Source organism: Mobula birostris, chromosome 13 (assembly GCF_030028105.1).
Source record: "Mobula birostris isolate sMobBir1 chromosome 13, sMobBir1.hap1, whole genome shotgun sequence".
NCBI lineage: Eukaryota > Metazoa > Chordata > Chondrichthyes > Myliobatiformes > Myliobatidae > Mobula > Mobula birostris.
The window spans coordinates 110,874,748-110,896,118 of record NC_092382.1 but is presented as its reverse complement, the minus strand read 5'-3'; the positions used below and the strand labels follow the sequence as shown (position 1 = coordinate 110,896,118).

General features: G+C 47.2%; 2 protein-coding genes across 3 annotated transcripts in view; one reads left to right on the top strand and one right to left on the bottom strand.

Annotated features, from left to right (window-relative positions):
* LOC140207344 (oxidized low-density lipoprotein receptor 1-like) overlaps positions 1-21,371 on the top strand; it is a 172,532-nt gene that overhangs the window by 75,884 nt on the left and 75,277 nt on the right. The gene's annotated exons all lie outside the window — the stretch shown is intronic.
* Positions 1-21,371, bottom strand: part of LOC140207351 (C-type lectin domain family 9 member A-like) — a 32,674-nt gene that overhangs the window by 6,363 nt on the left and 4,940 nt on the right. For both annotated transcript variants that reach the window (XM_072275900.1, XM_072275901.1), the window contains exons 2-3: positions 17,606-17,719; positions 12,793-12,945 (exon numbers count right to left, since the gene is read on the bottom strand). In XM_072275900.1, coding sequence (XP_072132001.1) covers positions 12,793-12,945; positions 17,606-17,714 — 262 coding nt within the window. In that variant the 5' untranslated portion in view covers positions 17,715-17,719. The remainder of the gene's footprint in view (positions 1-12,792; positions 12,946-17,605; positions 17,720-21,371) is intronic.

Here is a 21,371-nt window from a genome sequence, read left to right as displayed (position 1 = left end):
CCTCCATCTCACTGGACCCTTTGTCCCCTACTATTTCTGGAAGATTATTTATGTCCTCTTTAGTGAAGACAGAACCAAAATAATTATTCAATTGATCTGCCATGTCCTTGCTCCCCATAATCAATTCACCTGTTTCTGTCTGCAGGGGACCTACATTTGTCTTTACCAGTCTTTTCCTTTTTACATATCTATAAAAGCTTTTACAGTCAGTTTTTATGTTCCCTGCCAGTTTTCTCTCATAATCTTTTTTCCCCTTCCTAATTAAGCCCTTTGTCCTCCTCTGCTTAACTCTGAGTTTCTCCCAGTCCTCAGGTGAGCCACTTTTTCTGGCTAATTTGTATGCTTCTTCTTTGGAATTGATACTATCCCTAATTTCTCTTGTCAGCCACGGGTGCACTACCTTCCTTGATTTATTCTTTTGCCAAACTGGGATGAACAATTGTTGTAGTTCATGCATGCAATTCTTAAATGCTTACCATTGCATATCCACTGCCAATCCTTTAATTGTCATTTGTCAGTCTATCTTAGCTAATTCACGTCTCATACCTTCAAAGTTACCCCTCTTTAAGTTCAGAACTTTTGTTTCTGAATTAACTATGTCACTCTCCATGTTAATGAAGAATTCCACCATATTATGGTCACTCTTACCCAAGGGGCCTCTCACGACAAGATTGCTAATTAACCCTTCCTCATTGCTGAAAACCCAGTCCAGAATAGCCTGCTCTCTAGTTGGTTCCTCGACATGTTGGTTCAAAAAACCATCCCGCATACATTCCAAGAAATTCTCTTCCTCAGCACCTTTACCAATTTGATTCACCCAATCTACATGTAGATTGAAGTCACCCATTATAACTGCTGTTCCTTTATTGCACACATTTCTAATTTCCTGTTTAATACCATCTCCGACCTCACTACTACTGTTAGGTGGCCTGTACACAACTCCCACCAGCGTTTTCTGCCCCTTAGTGTCATGCAGCTCTACCCATATCGATTCCACATCTTCCCGGCTTATGTCCTTCCTTTCTATTGCGTTAATCGCCTCTTTAACCAGCAACGCCACCCCACCTCCTTTTCTTTCATGTCTATCCTCCCTGAATATTGAATATCCCTGAACGTTGAGCCCCCATCCTTGGTCAGCCTGGAGCCACGTCTCTGTGATCCCAACTATATCATAATCATTAATAACAATCTGCACTTTCAATTCATCCACCTTGTTACGAATGCTCCTTGCATTGACACACAAAGCCTTCAGGCGCTCTTTTACAGCTCTCTTAGCCCTGATACATTTATGTTGAAAAGTGGCCCTTTTTGATGCTTGCCCTGGATTTGTCGGCCTGCCACTTTTACTTTTCTCCTTAGTACTTTTTGCTTCTACCCTCACTTTACACCCCTCTGTCTCTCTGCACGGGTTCCCATCCCCGTGTTGTGAACTAACCTCCTCTCGCCTAGCCTCTTTAATTTGATTCCCACCCCCCAACCATTCTCGTTTAAAGCCATCTCAGTGGCCCTCGCTAATCTCCCTGCCAGGATATTGGTCCCCCTAGGATAATTGGTGTTACGATGGGGGTTCCGTCAGTATCACGGTGATGACTGACTCCGTGACACAGTGATGGATATGACAGGGTTGCGGTGAGGTACGTGTCGTTGTCACTGTGATAGGTGGTTCTGTGTCTCCATGAGAGGTGTGCCGTGTCACTGTGAGGTTCACCTCGATGTCACGGTGAGGGATATGTCGCAATCACAGTGAGGGGTCTCTCGGTATCACGGTGAGTGGAGTGTCTGTGCCATCGTGTTTGGTGCGCTGGTGTCACAGATGAAGGTGTCGCCCCTAGGAGCGTAACAGTAACACGACCAGGGCCATGTCGATGTTACAGTGAGGGGTACACTGCTGCCATGTCTGTGTAACTGTGAGGGTCGTGTTCGTGTCACCGTTAGGAGCATTTCCAAGGGTTTAGATCGGGCAGAGTTTTTTTAGTGTGTCCAGGACGGATTACTGTCACAGTATGCTGACAGGCCGACCAGGGGGAATGCCATACTAGATCCATAACCAGGTAATGAACCGGGTCAGGTCACAGATCTCTCAGTGGGTGAGCATCTGGGGGACAGTGACCACCGCTCTGTGGCCTTTAGCATTATCATAGAAAAGGATAAAATCAGAGAGAACAAGAACATTTTTAATTGGGGAAAGGCAAATTATGAGGCAACTTGCGGGTATGAATTGGGATGATGTTTTTGCAGGGAAATGTACTATGGGCATGTGGTCGATGTTTAGAGATCTCTTGCGGGATGTTAGGGATAATTTTGTCCCGGTGAGGAAGATAAAGAATGGTAGGGTGAAGGAACCATGGGTGACAAGTGAGGTGGAAAATCTAGTCAGGTGGAAGAAGGCAGCATACATGAGGTTTAGGAAGCAAGGATCAGATGGATCTATTGAGGAATATAGGGAAGCAAGAAAGGAGCTTAATAAGGGGCTGAGAAGAGTAAGAACTGGACATGAGAAGGCCTTGGCGAGTAGGGTAAAGGAAAACCCCAAGGCATTTCTCAATTATGTGAAGATAAAAAAGATGACAGGAGTGGAGGGAGGACCGATTAATGATAAATGTGGGAAGATGTGCCTGGAGGCTGTGGAAGTGAGCGAGGTCCCAAATGAATACTTCTCCTCGGTATTCACCAACGAGAGGGAACTTGATGATGGTTAGGACAATATGACTGAGATTGATGTTCTGGAGCATGTTGATATTAAGGGAGAAGAGGTGTTGGAGTTGTTAAAATACATTAGGACAGATAAGTCCCCGGGGCTTGACGGAATATTCCATAGGCTGCTCCACGAGGCGAGAGAAGAGATTGCTGAGCTTCTGGCTGGGATATTTGTGTCCTCGTTGTCCACGAGAATGGTACTGGAGGACTGGAGGGAGGCGAATGTGGTCCCCTTGTTCAAAAAAGGTAGTAGGGATAGTCCGTGTAATTATAGACCGGTGAGCCTTACGTCTGTGGTGGGAAAGCTGTTGGAAAAGATTCTTAGAGAGAGGATCGATAGGCATTTAGAGAATCATGGTCTGATCAGGAACAGTCAGCATGGCTTTGTGAAGGGCAGATCGTGTCTAACAAGCCTGATAGATTTCTTTGAGGAGGTAACCAGGCAAATGGATGAGGATAGTGCAGTGGATGCGATCTATATGGATTTTAGTAAGGAATTTGACAAGGTTCCACACGGTAGGTTTATTCTGAAAGTCAGAAGGCATGGGGTCCAGGGAAGTTTGGCCAGGTGAATTCAGAATTGGCTTACCTGCAGAAGGCAGAAGGTGGTGGTGGAGGGAGTACATTCATATTGGAGGATTGTGACTACTGGTATCCCACAACGATCCGTTCTGGGACCTCTACTTTTCGTGATTTTTATTAACGACCTGGATATGGGGGTAGAAGGGTGGGTTGGGAAGTTTGCAGATGACACAAAGGTTGGTGGTGTTGTAGATAGTGTAGAGGATTGTCAAAGATTGCAGAGAGACAGTGACAGGATGCAGAAGTGGGCTGAGAAGTGGCAGATGCAGTTCAACCCGGAGAAGTGTGAGGTGGTACACTTTGGAAGGACAAACTCCAAGGCAGAGTATAAAGTAAATGGTAGGATACTTGGTAGTGTGGAGGAGCAGAGGGATCTCGGGGTACATGTCCACAGATCCCTGAAAGCTGCCTCACAGGTGGATAGGGTAGTTAAGAAATCCTTATGGGGTGTTAGCTTTCCTAAGTCGAGGGATAAAGTTTAGGCGTCTCGATGTACTGATGCAGTTCTATAAAACACACGTTAGGCCACACTTGAACTATTGTGTCCAGTTCTGATGACCTCACTATAGGAAGGATGTGGAAGCATTGGAAAGGGTACAGAGGAGATTTACCAGAATGCTGCCTGGTTTAGAAAGTATGCATTATGATCAGAGAATAAAGGAGCTTGGGCTTTACTCTTTGGTGAGAAAGAGGATGAGAGGAGACATGATAGAGGTGTACAAGATAATAAAAGGAATAGGTAGAGTGGATAGCTAACGCCTCTTCCCCAGGGCACCACTGCTCAATACAAGAGGACATAGCTTTAAGGTAAGGGGTGGGATTTTCAAGGGGGATATTAGAGGAAAGTTTTTTTTTTAATCAGAGAGTCAGTGGTGTGGGCAGTTACACTAGTGAAGTTTAAGAGGCTAGTAGACAGGTATATGAAGGAACTTAAGTTGGGGGCTTATATGGGAGCCAGGGTTTGAGGGTCGGCAAAACATTGTGGGCCGAAGGGCCTGTACTGTGCTATATTATTCTATGTTCTATTTCTGTGTAGTGTACAAACGTCTGTCGGTGCTATGGTGACAGGGTTGTTAGTGTTATGGTGAATGGCGAGTCGGTGTGAGAAGGAATTCGAAGAAGGAAGACTGAGAATCGGAGCGTGGGTGCGGGGGAAGCCATTTTTGAATTTTTCTTTTTTTTATTCTTTCGGAGTTCAGAGAGGCGGGACTGCGCAGGCGTGTGAGGTCGGGGACTGAAGCGCGGAAATTTTAAAAGGAACAGAGCCTCATACAGCGGGCAGCGTAGATTGCGGGCTGTGGGGTGAGCCGGGAGCAGAGTGGAGGCTTAAGGGCTTCGGCTCAACGGGCTCAGTAGGAAACTGGCGAGGCGAGGGAGGTTTGCTATTCATTTCTTGTTGTTTGCAGAGGGGCAGTATGAGTGTGAGGGCAGTTTGTTGTTCTCGGTGCCGGATTTGGGAGGCCCTGGAGTCTCCAAGCCTCCCGGACTTCCACATCTGCGCCAGGTGCGCCGAGATGCAGCTCCTAAGGGACCGCGTTAGGGAACTAGAGCTGCAGCTCGATGACCTTCGTCTGGTCAGGGAGAGTGAGGAGGTGATAGAGAGGAGTTACAGGCAGGTGGTCACACCGAGGCCACGGGAGGCAGACCAGTAGGTCACGGTTAGGAGGGGGAAGAGGAAGAGTCAGGTAATAGAGAGTACCCTGGTGGTTGTGCCTCTTGACAATAGGTACTCCTGTTTGAGTACAGTTGCGGGGGGGACGGCTTACCTGGGGGAAGCGACAGTGGCCGTGCGTCCGGCACAGAGTCCGGCCCTGTAGCTCAGAAGGGTAGGGAAAGGAAGAGGAGGACAGTTGTAATAGGGGACTCGATAGTAAGGGGGTCAGATAGGCGATTCTGTGGACGCAGTCCAGAGACCCGGATGGTAGTTTGCCTCCCTGGTGCCAGGGTTCGGGATATTTCTGATCGCGTCCAAGATATCCTGAAGTGGGAGGGTGGGGAGCCAGAGGTCGTGGTATATATAGGTACCAACGACATAGGTAGGAAAAGGGAAGAGGACCTGAAAGGAGAATATAGGTAGTTAGGAAGGGAGTTGAGAAAAAGGACCTCAAAGGCAGTAATCTTGGGATTACTGCCTGTGCCATGCAATAGTGAGAGTAGGAATGCAATGAAATGGTTGGTAAATGCATGGCTGAGGGATTGGATTAGGGCGCTGGGATTCAAGTTTTTGGATCATTGGGACCTGTTTTGGCGTTGGTATGACCTGTTCAAAAAGGACGGGTTGCACTTGAATCCTAGGAGGACCAATATACTGGCGGGGAAATTTGCGAGGTCTACTGAGGTGATTTAAACTAGAATGGTTGTGGGGTGGGAATCAAATTAAAGAGACTAGGAGGGAGGAGGTTAGTTCACAACAGGGGGATGGGAACAAGTGCAGAGAGACAGAGGGGTGTAAAATGAGGGTAGAAGCAAAAAGTAGTAAGGTGAAAATTAAAAGTGGCAGGCCGACAAATCCAGGGCAAAAATCAAAAAGGGCCATTTTTCCACATAACTTTATAGGGGCTAATAGTGTTGAAAAAGAGCGCCTGAAGGCGTTGTGTGTCAATGCAAGGAGTATTCGTAACAAGGTGGATGAATTAAAAGTGCAGATTGTTATTAATGAATATGATATAGTTGGGATCACAGAGACATGGCTCCAGGGTGACCAAGGATGGGAGCTCAACAGTCAGGGATATTCAATATTCAGGAAGGATAGACATGAAATAAAATGAGGTGGGGTACCAAAGCTGGTTAGAGAGGAGATTAACGCAATAGAAAGGAAGGACATTAGCCGGGAGGGTGTGGAATCGATATGGGTAGAGCTGCATAACACTAAGGGGCAGAAAACGCTGGTGGGAGTTGTGTACAGGCCACCTAACAGTAGTAGTGAGGTTGGGGATGACATTAAACAGGAAGTCAGAAATGCGTGCAATAAATGAACAGCAGTTATAATGGGTGACTTCAATGTGCATATAGATTGGGTGAAGCAAATTGGTAAGGGTGCTGAGGAAGAGGATTTTTTGGAATGTATACGGGATGTTTTTTTTGAACTATCATGTCGAGGAACCAACTACAGAACAGACTATTCTAGACTGGGTATTGAGCAGTGAGGAAGAATTAATTAGTAATCGATCGTGAGACGCCCCTTGGGTAAGAGTGGCCATAATATGGTAGAGTTCTTCATTTAGATGGAGAGTGACATAGTTAATTCAGAAATAAAAGGTTCTGAACTTAAAGAAGGGTAACTTTGAAGGTACGAGCCGTGAATTAGCTAAGGTAGACTGGCAAATGATACTTAAAGGGTTAACGGTGGATATGCAATGGCAAGCATTTAAAGATCGCATGGATGAACTACAACAATTGTTCATCCCAGTTTGGCAATAGAATAATTCAGGGAAGGCAGTTCACCCGTGGCTGACAAGGGAAATTAGGGATAGTATCAATTCCAAAGAAGGAATGTATACGGGAAGAAGATTATGAGAGAAAACTGGCAGGGAATATAAATACTGACTGTAAAAGCTTTTTAGAGATGTGTAAAGAAAACGGTTGGTTACGACAAATGTAGGTCCCTTACAGATAGAAACAGGTGAATTGATTCTGGGGAACAAGGACATGACAGAACAATTGAATAACTATTTTGGTTCTGTCTTCACTAAGGAGGACATAAATAATCTTACGGATATAGTAAGGGACAGAGGGTCTAGTGAGATGGAGGAACTGAGGGAAATGCATGTTAGTAGGGAAGTGGTACTAGGTAAATTTAGAGATTCAAGCAGACAAATACCCAGGGCCAGATGGTCAGCATCCCAGAGTGCTTAAGGAAGTAGCCCAAAAATAGTGTATGCATTAGAGATAACTTTTTCAAAACTAGAGAAACCGGGGAATTATAGACCGGTTCGCCTGACATCGGTGGGGGGGGAAATGCTGGAGTCAGTTATCAAAGATGTGATAACAGCACATTTGGAAAGCGGTGAAATCATCGGACAAAGTCAACATTGATTTGTGAAAGGAAAATCAGGTCTGACGAATCTCATAGAATTTTTTGAGAATGTAACTACTATAGTGGATAGGGGAGAACCAGTGGATGTGGTATATTTGGATTTTCAAAGGGCTTTTGACAAGGTCCCACACAGGAGATTAGTATGCAAACTTAAAGCACACGGTATTGGGGGTAAGGTATTGATCTGGATAGAGAATTGGTTAGCAGACAGGAATCAAAGAGTGGGAATAAACAGGACCTTTTCAGAATGGCAGGCAGTGACTAGTGGGGTACCGCAAGGCTCAGTGCTGGGACCTCAGTTGTTTACAATATATATTAATGACTTAGACCAGGGAATTCAATGCAGCATCTGCAAGTTTGCGGATGACACGAAGCTGGGCGGCAGTGTTAACTGTGAGGAGGATGCTAAGGGAATGCAGGGTGACTTGGATAGTTTAGGTGAGTGGGCATATTAATGACAGATGCAGTTTAATGTGGATAAATGTGAGGTTATCCACTTTGGCAGCCAAAATAGGAAAACAGATTATTATCTGAATGGTGGCCGATTAGGAAAAGGGGAGGTGCAACGAGACCTGGGTGTTATTAGACACCAGTCATTGAAAATGGGCATACAGGTACAGCATGCGGAGAAAAAGGCGAATGGTATGCTGGCATTTATAGCAAGATGATTCGAGTACAGGAGCAGCGAGGTACTACTGCATTGTACAAGTCCTTGGGAGACCACACCTGGAGTATTGTGTGCAGCTTTGGTACACTAATCCACGGGTCCCTAACGTTTTACGCACTGAGGACCGGTTTAATATTCAGAATATTGCTGCGGACCGGCCGACCCGGGGTGAGGGGTAGGGGTGTAGGGTTGCCGACGGACAAGAGTAGCAGTCAAATACATTGTGTTTACCAATATATAGACTACAATGACCATGACGTTTTGCGCGGACACCAGAGCGCATGCGTGACCTGCGCATGCGTGTACAGGCCGATTTTCTTTTCTGTAAATCGTTTTCGGCGATTCTGTTCGCAGGGAGGGGTTAATCACGACCGGAATATAGGGGCATATGTGGCTAGTACACTCTATTTCGTTTCTGAAACGATTTAACTAACAAATTTAATATTAAACACACTGCACATATTTTCCTCGCACGAATACAGCGATGAGTTCAATTATCAGTGGGGGACAGGGGAGCCTGAAGTAAGTGTTGAACGAACTAACAGTAGAAGTGGTAGAGCCAGGTTCGACGTTATCATTTAAGGAAGGATTGGACAGCTATATGCACAGGAAAGGAATGGAGGGTTATGGGCTGAGTGCAGGTCGGTTGGACTCGGTGAGAGTAGCGTTCGGCACGGACTAGAAGTGGCGAGATCGCCTGTTTCCGTGCTGTAATTGTTATATGGTTATATAAGTAAGTTAATAGCATCGTGACATATTAAGTAACGTTTGGATATTAAACACACAGCGGATATTTTCCCCAAATGAATATATAAAATCATTGCAACACACCAATATCGCGGAATCAGTGGGAGCCCTGGGCTTGTTTTCCTGCAACAAGACGGTCCGATGCATAAAAATGTTGGAAATGGAAGCAACGTTCTCAGTGCTTTCGTGTCTATGTCAGGATATTTAGCCTTGACGTTGATCCAGATTGCCGGCAGAGATGTTATATCAAACATACTTTTCGGCCTGCCGTCATTTGAAAGATCGAGGAGTTGATCTCCTTCCCGCGCTGACATAGATGATGCGCGGGTAATGACCTCGCGTGCGTTCAAGTTCAGCACTAAGCGTGACAGGGAATGAGGAAAGGTCAGCTGACCCCTATCGCAAAATCATATCGTTTCCTCGCGGCCAGGTAGCGCATACTTTGCGGCCCGGTCGTTGGGGACCGCTGCGAGGAAAGACATTCTTGCCATAGAGCGAGTACAAAGAAGGTTCACCAGATTGATTCCTGGGATGGCAGGACTTTCATAAGATGAACGACTGGATCGGCTGAGCTTATGCACTTTGGAATTTAGAAGATTGATGGGGGATCTTATTGAATCGTATAAAATCCCAAAGGGATTTCACAGGCTAGATGCAGGAAGATTGTTCCCGATGTTGGGGAAGTCCAGAACGCGGGGTCACAGTTTGAGGATAAAGGGGAAGCCTTTTAGGACGAAGATTAGGAAAAACGTCTTCACACAGAAAGAGGTGAATCTGTGGAATTCTCTGCCACAGAAAACAGTTGAGGCCAGTTCATTGGATCTATTTAAGAGGGAGTTAGATATGGCCCTTGTGGCTACGGGGATCAGGGGGTATGGAGGGAAGGCTGGGGCGGGGTTCTGAGTTGGATGATCAGTCATGATCATACTGAATGGCGGTGTACGCTCGATGGGCCGAATGGCCTACTCTTGCACCTATTTTCTATGTTTCTATGTTTCAGTCATTTCATCCATCTTTTGCTTCACATAATTGAAGAATGCCTTGGGGTTCTCCTTTACCCTACTCGCCAAGGCCTTCTCAGGCCCCTTTCTTGCTCTCTCCGCCCCTTCTTAATCTCTTTTCTTGCTTCCCTATATTCCTCAATTGACCCATCTGATCGTTGCTTCCTAAACCACATGTATGCTGCCTTCTTCCACCTGACTAGATTTTCCACCTCACTTGTGACGCATGCTTCCTTCACCCTACCATTCTTTATCTTCATCACCGGGACAAATTTAACCCGAACATCCTGCAGGAGATCTCTAAACATCGACCACATGTCCATAGTACATTTCCGTCTACTCTGCCCCATCCCACTCTCCCGTGATAAGACAGGAAATGAAACACTTTCAGCCCTATCTCACCGTGATCAGACACAGTCCGATGCTCTTCTTCCCCGTCACATCACACAACACAGGGTTCAGATATGCAAATAGCTCCCTCCACACCATCCTATCAGACACTCCCGGCTGGAGAACACAGAGACGTCTTTTCCACACCCTCCCAGCATAAAATCGTGCGATCAGGCTTAGGGTTAAGCGCCTTTCATACTGTCCATTTGCAGCTTCCAGGGATCAGGCACAGTGTCGCTGTTTCAGCACCGTTTGATTACTGACACCCGGAGAAAGACCTGGAGTGAAGCTCTTTCTCACTCTCCCATGCCACGCGAACATGATCATAAACAGTCCCATCACAGACACCCGGAGTCAGTTATATAGCGTAGGTCTCCGCACGCCATTCAGTCACAGACTTCCTGATGGGTCAGACACAAATTTACGTTCCAACCACAATGACCCGTCACACACTCCCGGGAACAGACGAAGAATGACGCTCTTGTCTCACGGGCCCATCATACTCCCCCCGGTGTCAGACACAGAGTGATGCTCCTTCCACAATATCCCGGGTTCAGCCTCAGACTGAAGGTTTCTCTCCACCACACTATCACACACTCCTTGGGTCAGACATGGAGTGAAGCTCCCTGCACACTGTCACATCACACAGTCCTGCGGGCACACACAGAGTCAACCTCCGCCCACACTGCCCCATTACTCCCGCCCGTGATTAGACAGGCAATGAAACGCTGTCGGCACCATCCCACCGCATACTCCTGTGGTCAGACACAGTATGATGCTCCTTCTACCCCGTCACATCACACAACACAGGGTCGGGAAACTGGAGATGCTCCCTCCGCACCGTTCTATCACTCACCCCTGGTAACAGGCACAGAGCGGAACACCATCCAGGCACGCTTCACTGTTCCCGATGTCAGACAGACACATGCCCCCCTCCCAAACGCATTCACCCACTCCCCACCTCGGCTATTCCTTCCCTCATCACTGTGTCACAAACAGAATCCAATCATACACACACGGGATGAGACACAGATTTAAGCTTCCTGCACAAGGTCAGATCACACAATAAAATGGTCACACGCAGATGGAATCTCTCTCTCCGCGGTCTCATCACACACTACAGGCGTCAGACGTGTAGTGAAGCTCCCTTCCACATTGTCCCATCATACACTCCCGGAGTCAGACACCGAGTTTAGCTCCCTCTACAAAGTCCCGTCACATACTGCCTGGGTCAGAAACAGAGTGAACCTCTCTCTCCATGGGCTCATTACACATTCCAATGATCAGACGTGGAGTGATGTTTCCTGTACACCGTCCAATTACACTCTTCCCATGTTAGATTCTGAATGTTACTCCTTCCACACCGTTTCATTACACACTCTAGGGGTCAGACACAGAGTGAATCTACCTCCACACCGCCCCTCATACACTCCCTGAGAAAAAGATCAGAATTTAGATCCTTCCCCAAAGTCCAATCTCACAGAGCCTTGGTGAGACACACTGTGAATCTCTCTCTCCACAAACCCATCACACACTCCAGCGGTTAGACACGGAAAGAAACTCCTTTCGCTCACACGACAAATATCAGAGGGAGACAGATTCTCCTCTTCGTCTTCTCAACACACCACAGAGCAAACTGTGTGACACAGGAGAAACCTGCCTTCTCACCGTCCCATCACACACTCCCGAGAATAACACAGTGCGAATCTCTCTCCTCACGTCCCATCACACACTCCCGTGGTCAGACACAGAATGAATCTCCCTCCACACGGCCACATGGCACACTACCGAGTCTAACAAAGTGTAAATCTCCCTCCTTACGTTTGATCACACACTCCCTGGCGACGCACAGAGTGAAGCTCTCTCTGAACCGTCCCATCACACCCCCACTGTGTTCACACACAAAGCGAAGTTCCGCCCTTACCCTCCCATGGCACACTCACGGGGTCAGACTACCTTCACAACATCCAGTAACACAATCCGGTGTCACATAGAGTGAACGCCCTCTGCACTGTCCCATTACACACTCCCGGAGTCAGACACAGACGCTCTCTCTCCCTACGATCCCATTACACACTCCGGGAATCAGATACAGTGTGATGCTCCCTCCACACCGTCCCATCACACAGTCGCGGATTCAGTCACAGAGTGAAGCCCCCTCTGCAACGTCCCATCACTCACTCCTGGATTCAGACACAGGATGAAGCCCCCTCTGCACCTTCGCGTCACACACTCCCGGATTCAGAGTGAAACTCTCTTTCCGCCATGTCATAACACCATTCAGGGGTTAGACCTTGAGTGAAGCTCTCTGGGCCCTGTCCGATCACACAAGCCGCCTGTCAGACACAGAGTGAAGCTGGATCCATACCGTCCCATCAGAGATTTCCGGATTCAGACATAGAGTGAAGCTGTAAAAATACGTCTCACAATCCTTTGGGCAGGCGCAGAGTGAATCCACCTCCACAACGTCCCGTCACACTCTCGTTGGTTCAGTGATAAAGTGCAGCTTCCTGCACGCAGCACCATGACACACTCACAGGTCAAACACAGAGAGGGAATCTCCCGCCATACCGTCTCTTCACTACTCCCGATGTCAAACACAGAGTGACGCTTCCTCTCTCTGTGTCTGCCCTGTGATGAGGAGCGGGTTAAAGATGAGAATGATGCCTCACCTCTTCTGCTGGTCAACAATTCACAGATTTGAGCCTTGGTTTCGTTCACAGCTTTGTACTTCGCTTCCATCTCGTTGATCTTGGATTGAAGGGTTGAGTTTAACTCATCGTAATTTCGGTCCACGGTGAACTTGGACTGACGAATCTGTGACACTGAGAGAGATGGTGAAGGATGATTAACGTTTACAGTGACACGTGATTCAGCAACACGCTACCGAGCGGGCCACAGAGAGTGTTGTGTCAGTGTCACGGTGAAAGTTGTCACAGTGAGAGGTGTCGGCCTGTCGTGTCACGCTGAGGGGTATATTAATGTGTCGGTGAAGGTTATGTTGTTGTCACAATGGGGTCTGCATCAATATCATGCGGGTCACGATCGAGTTGTTTTGAAGGACGTGGCGGTGTCACCGTGATAGCTGATTCTGTGCCCCGGTGAGAGTTGTGCCGGGTCGCATTGAAGTGTACCTCGATGTCACGGCGAGGGAAATGTCAGAGTAAGGAGCCTGGTGCTGTCAAGGTGAGTGGAGTATCTCTGTCATGGTGTGGGGTGTGTTTGTATCATAGAGAGGAATGTTTTTGTGTCACGGTGAGAGACATGTCATTGCCACGGTGGTTGTAACAGTGTCAGGCTGAGGTGTTTTGGTATCACGCTAAGAGGTTTGCCCGTGTCAGAATGAGGCGTGGGTAATTGCCTCTGTGAGCGGTGCATCGGCGTTATGTTGAGCGGTGATACTGTCTCGGTAAGGGGTGTTACAGTGACTTCTAAGTCTTTGTCACGAGGCGGTGAGGATCACGACGAGGAGCGTGAAGGTGTCACAGTGTACGGTGCCTCAGAGTCACAGTGAAAAAGCGTGTCGGAGTCATTTTGAGGTGTGTTTCGCTGCTGCCTTGAGGAGTTTATCAGTAATACAGTCAGTGGGAATGTCGATGTTACAGTGAGGGGTACGTTGCGGTCAGTGTGACTGCCACGGGTGTGTAACGTCCATGGTCCGTGTCTGTGTTGCGGTTAGGAGTGTATCTGTGTCTCGTTGAAGGTCGTGACCGTGATACGGTGACTGAATTGTTCATGTTCTGGTGAATGGCGTGCCGGTGTCCGGATGAGTCTTGATTGTGTTACGGTGAATGCCGTGTCTTTATCATGCTTATAAGCCATATGACCAGAAGACAAAGGAGCAGAAGTCGGACATTCGACCCGTCGAGTCTGCTCCACCATGTTATGATGAGCTTATCCATTCCCCCACTTAGTCCCTCTCCCCCGCCTTCTCACCATAACCTTTGATGCCCTGGCTACTCAGATACCTATCAATCTCTGCCTTAAATACACCCAGTGACTTGGCCTCCACTGCCGCCCGTGGCAACAAACCCTGTTCTGAATGGTCGCCCTTCAATCCTTCAGTCATGCGCTCTCATACTAGACTTCCCCAACATGGGACACAACTTTGCCACATCCGCTTTGTCCATGCCTTTCAACATTCAAAATGTTTCTATGAGGTCCCCCCTCATTCTTCTAAACTCCAAGGAATACAGTCCAAGAGCGGACAAGCGTTCCTCATATGTTAACCCTCTCATTCCCAGAGTTATTCTAGTGAATCTTCTCTGCACCTTCTCCAACGCCAGCACATCCTTTCTCAAATAAGGAGTCCACAACTGCCCACTGTACTCAAATTAAGGTCTCACCAGCGCCTTATAGAGCCTCGACATCACATCCCTGCTCCTATACTCTGTTCCTCCAGAAATCAATGCCAACATCGCATTCGCCTTTTACACCACCGACTCAACCTGGAGGTTAACCTTAAGGGTATCCTGTACGAGGGCTCCCAAGTCCCGTTGCATCGCAGAACTTTGAATTCTTTCCCCATTTAAATAATAGTCTGCTCGCTTATTTCTTCTGCCAAAGTCCATAACCATACACTTTCCAACATTGTATTTCATTCGCCACTTCTTTGCCCATTTTTCCAATCTATCCAAGTCTCTCTGCAGACTCTCCATTTCCTCAGCACTACTGGCCCCTCCACCTATTTTAGTTTCGACAGCAAACTTAGCCACAAAGTCGTATATTCCATAATCCAAATCGTCGATGTACAATGTAAAAAGAAGCGGCCCCATCCCGGACCCCTGTGAACACCACTCGTAACCGGCAGCCAACCAGAATAGGATCCCTTTACTCCCACTCTCTGTTTCCTGCCAATCAGCCAACGCTCTATCCACGTATATAACTTTCCCGTAATTCCATGGGCGCTCATCTTGTTAAGTAGCCTCATGTGTGGCACCTTGTCAAAAGCCTTCTGAAAATCCAAATATACAACTTTCTCTGCATCTCCCTTGTCTACACTACCTGTAATTTCCTCAAAATATTTGAAATAGGTTTGTCAGGCAGGATTTTCCTTGAAGGAATCCATGCTGAGTTCTGCCTATCTTGTCATATGCCTCCAGGCACTCTGTAACCTCATCCTTGACAATCGACTCCAACAACTTCCCAAACACCGATGTCAAGCTAACAGGTCTATAATTTCCTTTTTGCTTCCTTGCCTCCTCCTTGAATAGCGGGGTGACATTTGCTATCTTCCAGTCCTCCGGAAGCATGCCAGAATCTATCGAGTTTTGAAAGATCATCGCTAGTGCCTCCGCAATCTCCACAGCTGCTTCCTTCAGAACACAAGGGTGTATTCCATCTGCTCCGGGAGATTTATCTACCTTTGGACTATTCAGCTTCCTGAGTATGTTCTCTGTCGTAATTGTGACTGCGCACACTTCTCTTCCCTGCCAGCCTTGAGTGTCCGTTATACTGCTGGTGTCTTCCTCAGTGAACACTGATGCAAAATACTCGTTCAGCTCCTCCGCCATCTCCTTATCTCCCATTACAATTTCACCAGCATCATTTTCTATCGGTCCTATGTCTACTCTCACCCGTATTTTGCTCTTTATATACTTGAAAAAGCTTTTAGTATACTCTTTGATATTATTTCCGAGTGTCCTTTCAGAGTTAATCGTTTCCCTCTTAATGACCTACTTCGTTTCCTTTTGGAAGCTTTTAAACATTTCCCAACCCTCTATCTTCCCACTGTTTTTTGCTTCCTTGTATGCCGTCTCCTTTGTTTTAACTTTGGCTTTGACTTCTCTTGTCAACCACGGTTGCATTCTTTTTCCATTCGAAAATTTCTTCTTTTTTGGAATATCCCTGTCTTACCCCTTCCTCACTTCTCGCATAAACTCCAGCCACTGTTGCTCTGCCGTCTTTTCCGCCAGTGTCTCTTTCCAGTCAACTTTGGCTCGTTCCTCTCTCATGCCGCTGTCATTTCCTTTACTCCACTGAAATACTGACACATCGGATTTCGGCTTCTCTTTCTCAAATCTCACAGTGAACTCAATCATGTTATGATCACTGCCTCCTAAGGGTTCCCTCACCTCAATCTCTCTAATCACCTCTGGTTCATTACACAATACCCAATCCAGTACAGCCGATTCCCGAGTGGGCTCAACAACAAGCTGTTCTAAAAAGCCATCTCGCAGACATTCTACAAATTCTCTCTCTTGAGATCCAGTGCCGACCTGATTTTCCCAATCCACCAGCATGTTAAAATCCCCCACAATTATCATAACACTGCCGTTCTGACAAGCCTTTTCTATTTCCAGTTGTAATTTGTGGTCCACATCACTACAGCTGTTTGGAGGCCTATAAATAACTGCCATCAGGGTCCTTTTACCCCTGAAATTTCTTAGCTCAACCCAAAAAAATTCTACACCTTTCGATCCTATGTCACCTCTTTCTAATGATTTAATATCATGCCTTACCAAGAAAGACACGCCTCCCCTTCTGCCTACCTTCCTAAACTTCCAACACACCGTGTTTCTTTGGACGTTCAGCTCAGATTTTATTTCCTTTCTTATACAAGGCTGCTTCTTCCTATACGTTCTGTCCTTGCTTTTAGCCAGAATATACTATTGTTGGGGACTCTAATGAGTCTCTTGGAAAATCTTCCACTGTTACTTACCCGTCGCACTATATTATATGTGTTCCCAGTTTAAATTCTCTCACATCCCATTTTTGTTTTACGTTGTGGGGTTTATCGGTGTCACAGAGACAGGACGATTTGTGTCAGGTTGAGGGCGATGTCGGTGTCACGGTGTGGGGCTTATCGTTACCAGGGTTTTGAGAGCATCGGTGTCAGAGTGCGGGGCGGGCGCGGCGTCACGTGGCGTGTCCCTGTCAGTGTGAGGGGAGTGAAGGTTCTCGGTGAGTGTGTGTCGCTCTGTGTCACGGCGAAGAACGTGTCGTCACAGTGGATGGCTCGTGTCAAAGTGAGTGGTGTGCTGTTATCACGATGAGGGGTAAGTAGGCGTGCTGTGAGGGGCGTGTCGGTGTCACGATGGGGGATGTATTGTTTTGACGGCGACCCTTATGTAGGTGATGCAGTGCGGTGAGTGTTGGTGTCACGATAAGGGACGAGTCGGCTTGAAAATGAGGAACGTGACTCTGTCATAGTGAGGGATGTGTCTGTGTCACAGTGCGGGACTTGCCAGTGCCACGGCGAGGTGCGTGTCGGTGTTAGAGTGAATCGTTATTACAGTGGGGGGTGTGTCGGTATCAGGTTGAGGGATTTGTGGTATTATGTTGACGGATGTGTTGGTAGGGTCGTGTCAGGGTCACGGTGAAGGATGTGTGGTAGTCATGGTAAGGGGCCCGTCAGTACCGCAGTGAGGGGTGTGTTGGTACCGCAGTGAAGGGTGTTTCCCGGTAATGTTCGGAGTGTATCGCTGTTATAGTGGCCATTTTCATTTTCTGCGGTTTGGTCGTTACGACCGGTGTTAAACTCACCATGAATCCTCCAGCAGATACCCGTGATAATGAGGGTCGCTGTTAAAACGCAGATTAGCCATATGCTTGAGTCTGATCTGTCTCTCCCTGTGGGTCGTTCACTGACCATGTCGTCTGTGGAAAAATCGTTCCTCGACATTGTTAATTGTCATTTTCCCTGATCTATTCCACCCCTGATCTTCCCACTCTCTGAGTTCAAATCAGTCTCTCCCCTCCTGAAGAGCAGTGGACATAAATCACAGAAAAATACAGGCCCTTCGCTCACAATTCTGTGCTATACTAGTGAAATCCTTTCTGCCTTCGCAATCTCCATATCCCTCCAATCCAATTAGATTCTCCCAGTCTACCTCTTGCCGTGGAGATTGGCCACAAGAATATTCTGTTCTGGCTCCACAACTCTTTTCAGCTTCCTGACTTTCACACTGTTTCCCCTTTCCTACACGATGCATCTAACTTCATCCCAATATGTCCTCCCGATCACCCCTCAGCTTTCCAAATGATCCTGTGTTCATCCAGTTCCAGTTCCAGCTCCTTAACGCCGAGTGTTGGAAGCTGTATCTGGATGCACTTCTCACAGGTGAAGACGTCAGAGACACTGGAGGTCTCCCTGCATTCCCATGTCCTACAAGAGGAACATTCAATTCTGCAGCCAGGCATGCCTACTGTTCTAAAAGAGCAATTATAAAAAAGGAAACAGTAAAATAACGGAAAATACATCTATGTACTTTCTCTCAACCGAGACTCTCCTGGCTGAATCATCGAAGAGCTAAAACCTCAAATCCCCACGATAGCACTGCCCACACCAATTATTGGCTCTCGGCTTGCACCGGTCCTTTCTAATAAATTCCGGACCCTGATTGGTTGCTCTTCAAACGCTGATACTTCCTCTAATCGCTGTTTTTTAATGGCCACTCGCCGACCAGTGTGAGTGACACTTACTTGGCTCCTGATCTCTGCTTGGAGACACTGAAATCAGATATCTGTCTGACTCAGACACAGAGGGAGTCTCTCTCCATACCGTCCCATCTCCCTCACGGAGTCAGACACAGAGTGAGCCCCACTCCCCCCAACCCCCCACAACGATCCAGTGCAAAAGATCGTGGTTAGGCAAGTAATTAAGCTTCATCCACATTGTTCTATCACACACGTCCGGCTATAGACACAAAGAGAATCTCCCTCTTTCCCGTCCCTAATACATTCCCGGGGTCAGACAAAAATACTGCACAACGTCCTAACACACACACCCTGAGTTAGACACTGAGTAATGTTCTCTCCACACAGTCGCAACACGCACTGTCAGGGTTCAGCCACAAAGGGGAGCTGCATCCACCGCGTCTCATAACACGCTATTCGGTTCAGTTATTTTATGAATTCGCCCCCTTCCTCCTGCTCCATCGAGGCCCACGCTACCGGATTCAGAAAAAAAAAAGAGTCGAAGCTCCCTCCCTCCCCTCTGCTCTGTGTGAGTGTGTGTGTGTGTGTGTGTTTGGGTGTGTGTAGTGTGTGTGTACGTGTGTGTGGGGGGGCTGCGTGTGTGTGTGTGTGTGTGTGTGTGTGTGTGTGTGTGTGTGTGTGTGTTTGTGTGTGCATGTGTGCGTGTGTTTGTGTGTGTCTGTGTCTGTCTGTGTGAACGGATGGGGTGTGGAGAACTATAGTAACGGCGATATCGAGGAGCAGATCGGGAAATAGGTCCTCGAAAGGTGTAATAATAAATTTGTCGTAAAGGAGTTTTAATTTCCCAAATATCGATTGCCATCCCCTCAGAGCAAGCGGTTTAGAAGAGGGGTGGAGCTTGTTAGGTGTTTTAGGAAGTTTTCTTCACACAATACGGAGATAAGCCTACAAGAGGAGAGGCTGTACTTGTTTGGTATTGGGAAACTAACTTGGTCAGGTGTCAGATATCTCAGTGGGAGAGTATTTTGGAGAGAGTCATCATAATTCCATCTCCTTTGCAATAGCATTGGAGAGAGATAGGAACAGACAAGTTAGAAAAGCGTTTAAAAAGTGTACGGGTAATTATGAGGCTATCATGCAGGAAAATGGAGGCTTAAATTGGAAACCGATGTTCTCAGGGAAAAGTCGGAGGCAATGTGGCAAATATCCAGGTGATATTTGTCTAGAGTTCTGCATATCTACGTTGCATTGAAACAGTGAAGTTATGGTAGGGTACAGGAACAGTGGCGTACAAAGGGTGCAATAATTCTCGAAAGAAGAAAAAAAAAAGTTTCTCAAGGTTCACTGAGGTAGGAAATGTTAGAGATCCAGAAGATTACAAGGCTAATCTTGTAATCTTGAAGGCAGCATACATGAGGTTTAGGAAGCAGGGATCAGATGGGTTTATTGAGGAATATAGGGAAGCAAGAAAAGAGCTTATGAAGGGGATGAGAAGAGCAAGAAGGGGGCATGGGAAGGCCTTGGCTCGCAGGGTAAAGGAAAACCCCAAGACATTTTTCAACTATGTGAAGAAAAAAAGAATGACAGGAGTGAAGGTAGGACCAATTAGAGATACAGGTGGGAAAACGTGCCTGATGGGTGTGGAAGTGAGCGAGGTCCTCAATGAATACTTCTCTTCGGTATTCACCAATGAGAGGGATCTTGTTGATGGTGAGGAGAATATGAGTGAGTTTGATGTTCTGCAGCATGTTGATAATAAAGGAGAGGAGGTGTTGGAGTTGCTAAAATACATTAGGTTGGAAAAGTCCCCGGGGCCTGACGGAATATTCCCCAGGCTGCTGCACGAGACGAGGGAAGAGACTGCTGAGCCTCTGGCTAGGATCATTATGTCCTCGTTGTCCACCGGAATGGTACCGGAAGATTGGAGGCAGGCGAATGTTGTCCTTTTGTTCAAAAAACGGCATAAGGGATAGTCCAGTAATTATACACCAGTGAGTCTTACGTCTGTGGTGGGAAACCTGTGGAAAAGATTCTTAGATACGGGATCTTTGGGCATTTAGAGAATCATGGTCTGATCAGGGACAGTCATCATGGCTTTGTGAAGGGCAGATCGTGTCTAACAAGCCTGATAATGTTCTTTGAGGAGGAGACCAGGCATATAGATGAGGGTAGTGCAGTGGATGTGATCCATATGGATTTTAGTAAGGCATTTGACATGGTTCCACACGGTAGGCTTATTCAGAACATCAGAAGGCATAGGATCCAGGGAGGTTTGGCCAGGAGGATTTAGAATTGCCATGTCTGCAGAAGACAGAGCGCCGGGGTGTAGGGAGTACATTCAGCTTGGAGGATTGTGACCAGTGGTGTCTCACAAGGATCTGTTCTCGGACCTCTACCTTTCATGATGTTTATTAACGACCTGGATGTAGGGGTAGAAGGGTGGGTTGGCAAGTTTGCAGACGGCACAAAAGTTGGTGGTGTTGTAGAGAGTGTAGAGAGTGTAGAGGATTGTCGAAGATTGCAGAGAGACATTGATAGGATGCACAAGTGAGCCGAGAAGTGCCAGATGGTGTTCAAACCGGAGAAGTGTGAGGTGGTACCATTTGGAAGGGCAAACTCCAAGGCAGAGTGCAAAGTAAATGGCAGGATACTTGGTAGTGTGGAGGAGCAGAGGGATCTCGGGGTACATGTCCACAGATTCCTGAAAGTTGCCTCACAGGTGGATAGGATAGTTAAGGAAGCTTATGGAGTGTTAGCTTTCATAAGTCGAGGGATAGAGTTTAAGAGTCGCGATGTAATGATGCAGCTCTATAAAACTCTGATTAGGCCACACTTGGAGCACTGTGTACAGTTCTGGTTACCTCACTAGAGG